The sequence below is a fragment of the Ipomoea nil genome, unplaced genomic scaffold, assembly GCF_001879475.1.
Source record: "Ipomoea nil cultivar Tokyo-kokei standard unplaced genomic scaffold, Asagao_1.1 scaffold0926, whole genome shotgun sequence".
NCBI classification, from domain to species: domain Eukaryota; kingdom Viridiplantae; phylum Streptophyta; class Magnoliopsida; order Solanales; family Convolvulaceae; genus Ipomoea; species Ipomoea nil.
The window spans coordinates 119,599-124,551 of NW_017617354.1; the positions used below are offsets into that span (position 1 = coordinate 119,599).

Genomic DNA, 4,953 nt, shown 5'->3' on the forward strand with positions numbered 1-4,953 from the left:
GTACGTCCGGATTATGGGACTCGTGTACTAAGAACCGATAAGCACTACTATTATGTGCATAGCCAATAAAGATACAGTCCACCGTCTTAGGACCTATCTTTACTTTCTTAGGTGTTGGCACCAAAACTTTGGCAAGACACCCCCACACTTTCAGGTACTGGTAGGAAGGTTTCCTACCGTTCCACAGCTCATAAGGAGTCTTATCAAGCTTCTTGTGGGGTACCTTATTTAAAAGGTAATTACTTGTCAAAATAGCCTCACCCCACGCGTCTTGAGGTAGGCCCGAACTTATAAGCATCGCATTCATCATATCTTTCAATGTACGATTATTTCGTTCGGCAACACCGTTCGATTGAGGTGAGTAAGGTGCAGTACGCTTGTGTATTATACCTACACTCGCACAGAAGTCACCAATAGGTTCTTTCTTTGCGCCGGCATCCTCACTTCGGTATTTATGATCCAAAGCTTCCCACAGCGCTTTCGCTGTGCCAATCTTGCGATATACATCGTATAACGCATCACACAATCCATTTAGGATGTAGTTTCGGCATAGGAAGTCCGAATCCTTCCAATAGCCAACTGCCATCACGGATTGGGCATCTTGTTCCCTTAGTTCGGGAACCTTCTCGGTCAAAAATCTCGCCAAGCCGAGAGTTGCTAGGTAGAACAACATCTTTTGTTGCCACCTTTTGAAATTCGATCCAATACCGGTGAATTTCTCCGGTCTTTCGGCCGAACCACTCGGTACCGTAGGTACCCGAGTCATGGGAATATATCCCTCGGTGCTCCCACCATCTTGTGAACCAATGTTCACTGGTGTAGCTTGGGAATTAGCAACATTATTGCCATTCCCACCACTGTTGTTCTCAACAACATTCTCCGCCCCGAGAGCTGGCAAAACTGGATTCTCCATTTCTTCTAGGAAATTAGAGATAAAAAACCAACGGGAAATGGATATAAGGTTTTAAGATTGTTGGGTAATATGGTTGAAAATTCCCAAAAATAATAATCCTACGAAAAGATTAATATTATATGGGAAAACAGAAAGAATTGGGAAGGAAAAGGTTGAGTGTTTGGGTAGGGATTTAGCACGAGTTCGAACACGAAGTTCTTTTCCTTAAAACCTTATTTGCTACCTCCCACAAGTGCTAGGAGCGTTGTAGCCTAGGTTTCCCAGGATAAAACGTGCTACGATTCCTTGTTTAAGCACCTAAACAAGGAACCCGACAAACAAAGCAAAGCTAGAACACAGATTGGCTAAAGAAAAGAGTAGAAGCAGAAGTTTTGAGAAGAAAAGTTACTGAAATTCCTTTGTTTCTCACTGTATAAAATGCTACTGCTTCTACCTCTCTTTATATAGGGATGTTGGAAGGGATAGCATTCAACATGGCCTTTAATTGGTATTAAACCAATTGTATAACACCTGTAACGGTCACCCACTAAGTAGGATTAAACTCAAATTTAAAATTGGAATTAAAACAGTATTAATTCCGTAACAGATGAGTTTAATCTGTACAACAGGCTGAACTTTCGGGTTTCAGACCGTTGGGGTGCAGGTTCACACGAGAGCACACGGACCAGCAACACGAGAGTACATCTCTCGTGCTCACTGTGGTGCAACCCGAGAGTGCACCACGAGCCACTCTCGTGGTCACAGATGCACGAGAGTTGTGCTCTCGGTGCACCACAACCTCTCGTGCTACACACGAGAGTAGGTGCTCTCGGTTCGGTTTTGGCCGAACCAAGTGACTATATCAGATGGAAAATGATACCGAAGTTAAGCATAACTTAGCCCGCGAGGCCAGCCCATTTCTGGACGACATTCGTGCCCGCAGGTGCCGGCGCACGCGAGCTCGGGCTTGATTTCAAGCCTTTTTGATATCCTCTAGTTGGATTTTGATTTGCACCCCCCCCCCCTCCCCCCGCGCGAGAGAGCCTCTATGCTATACAATTCTACAAGCTTGAAAAGAGCTCATGTATATAAGGGGGGCAAATCTTGTTTCCAAACCAATCTGGGACAAAGTTCTACATTTTCCCTTCATTTCCCAACTTAAATGGGTCTACTTTGAGAATCAATATCTCATTCACCCATTATCCATTTTGAGCGTACAATATATCAATCTCTTCGTCTTACTACGAAGAATCCGAATCCACTTTGACCCGACCCAAATCGGAAGTGGACCCCACTGATAATTGTACCACAAAATAGCCACTTAATATGCCATTTTATGCCATTTTAAGCTAATTTTTCCAACATCTAGTAGATATACTTTTCCCAACCGACCCTTATTTCTTCACTATGTAAAGTTGATTGTTGTGTATTTATGTTTTTGATCAACTATAATTGATCCTTAACTTTATCATCAGTTCTCAAACTTTTCCCTTTGAATTACCTAATTTTCGGTTTTGTGTTCCTATTTGAGGCTATACTTTGCAATTCATTAGGCTCTTGAACCTTTCACCATTGGCTCTTGGACCATTTTAATAATTTGAAAATTTCACCAAGGGCTTTATATACAAGGCTGCTTGACAGCTTTCAAATGCATATTGGTGAATTGTATATGTATATAAAAATGTGTATGGTTATTGCGTATTATTATTAGTTTAAATTAATTGGTCTAGATAATATTTTAAATTTAAAATTATTTAGTTAAAGCTTTAATTTGAACCTTTAAGTTATAAATTAATAAACTAACTCATTTATCATATCTTTAATGTTGTGTGACAATATATAGGAGATATGGATCGGAGTTGGATGTATAAAAAATGCAATACACTTGAATATGTTCATGGGGTTCAAGAGTTTGTTAAAATTGCCGAGGAATATGCAAGTAAAATTGGTGAAAAATATTTAGTGTGTCCTTGTTATGATTGTAGAAATCTAAAAAAGTTTCGTAGTTCTGAACAAATTAAGGAACATTTGATACGTCGTGGTTTTAAGCTAGGATATGACCGGTGGATATGGCATGGTGAAACTGTCCTTACTAGTAACAGTACAAATCAAAGAGAATGTAGAAAAAATGTAGAAAAAGATCAAAGTAATGAAGATAATGTTGGAAATGATGGAGACAATGATCGGCTAGATGAATTGATGCGTGATATGCAAGGGGATTTGAATGAAATGCCTCAAGAGTTTGAAAGTTTTTTTGGGAGTTCTGGAAAACCTTTGTTTTCTGGATGTAGTAAATTTACAAAGTTATCAGCAGTGCTTAAATTGTATACCGTAAAAGCAAAAAATAGGTGGAGTGATAAGAGTTTCACGGAGTTATTAGAGCTTTTAAAGGGCATGCTTCCTAATGAGAATGAACTTCCTTGTTTAACTTATGAGGCAAAGAAAATGTTATGTCCGTTGAGTATGGAGATTGAAAGGATCCATGCATGCCCAAACAATTGTATTTCCTATTGGAATCAAAACAAAGACTTGCATGTGTGTCCGAAGTGTGGAGCATCACGTTATAAACGAAAAGGGCTTGATGATGCATGTGAGCAGAAGAAAGGTCCTCCAGCGAAGTTGTTGTGGTATCTACCTGTGATTCCAAGATTCAAACGTTTGTTTGCAAATGCAAAGGATGCGAAGAATTTGCAATGGCATGCTAGTGGGAGAAAAGAAGATGGAAAGTTGAGACATCCTGCCGATTCTCCTCAGTGGAAGAACATTAATAAGAAGTTTCCTGATTTCGGTGCTGAAAATCGAAATCTTAGGCTTGGACTATGCACGGATGGAATGAATCCTCATGGTAACATGAGCAGTCGCCATAGCACTTGGCCAGTTCTTTTAACAGTTTACAATCTTCCTCCGTGGTTGTGTATGAAGCACAAGTACATCATGTTATCATTGCTAATATCTGGTCCTAAACAACCAGGAAACGACATAGATGTGTACTTGGCACCGCTTATTGAAGATTTAAAGATGATGTGGAATGAAGGTGTGACAGTATTTGATGCTCATAGTTAAACCAACTTACTTTACGAGCCATGCTGTTCTGCACAATCAATGACTTCCCAGCATATGGTAACTTGTCAGGGTATACTACTAAAGGGGCTAAGGCATGCCCTGTTTGTGAAGATGAAACAGTTGATCTTTGAGTGAACAACAGTAGGAAAAATGTGTTCATGAGTCATCGAACCTTTTTACCTATTGACCATCCTTATCGAAAGAGGAAAAAAACTTTCAATGGAAAATCTGAGACTGGAGTTGCTCGCTTACCATTATCAGGGGATGTTGTTTATGAACGAGTGAAAAACATTGATAATGTGTGGGGAAAAACTTCAAAAACAAGTCAAAAGAATATTTGGAAAAAGAGGTCTATATTATGGGATTTACCATATTGGGAGCACTTATATTTTCGACATTGTCTTGATGTAATGCATGTGGAGAAAAATATTTGCGATAGCATTATCGGGACATTGTTGAATATTCAAGGTAAGACGAAAGATGGTATTAAAGCTAGAAAAGATATGGTAGAATCGGGGATAAGGACTCAATTAGCACCACAAGAATCTGGAAAGAGGGCATACTTACCTCCAGCTTGTTATACTCTGTCTAAAAAGGAAAAAAAAGTTTTTGTAGCTGTCTAAATGGTCAAGGTTCCTTCGGGCTATTCATCTAACATTAAAAAGCTTGTTTCAATGAAGGACCTTAAATTGGTTGGTATGAAATCACATGATTGCCATGTGCTAATGCAACATATGTTACCTATTGCTATTAGAGGCATATTACCTAACCATGTTAGACAAGCAATTACAAAGCTTTGCTACTTTTTCAATGTCATTAGTAGTAAAGTTGTTGATCTTGAGGTGTTTTATTCTTTGCAAGCTGATGTGGTAGTAACTTTATGCCAGTTTGAAATGTATTTCCCTCCATCATTTTTTGATGTTATGGTGCATTTAACAGTTCACTTAGTGTGGGAAATTAAAATGTGTGGTCCTATATTCTTGAGGTATATGTATCCA

General features: G+C 39.1%; 1 protein-coding gene across 1 annotated transcript; it reads left to right on the forward strand.

Moving 5' to 3' along the window:
- Nucleotides 1-2,740: 2,740 nt before the first annotated feature.
- LOC109179502 lies at nt 2,741-3,955 on the forward strand. The gene has a single exon (XM_019329011.1). The coding sequence runs from the start codon at nt 2,741-2,743 to the stop codon at nt 3,953-3,955; it is 1,215 nt and encodes a 404-aa protein (XP_019184556.1).
- Nucleotides 3,956-4,953: the final 998 nt, after the last annotated feature.

What these genes read in the sequence shown, in the direction of transcription:
- LOC109179502 (XM_019329011.1), top strand. Translation starts at nt 2,741, where the DNA reads ATGGATCGGAGTTGGATGTATAAAAAATGCAATACACTTGAATATGTT.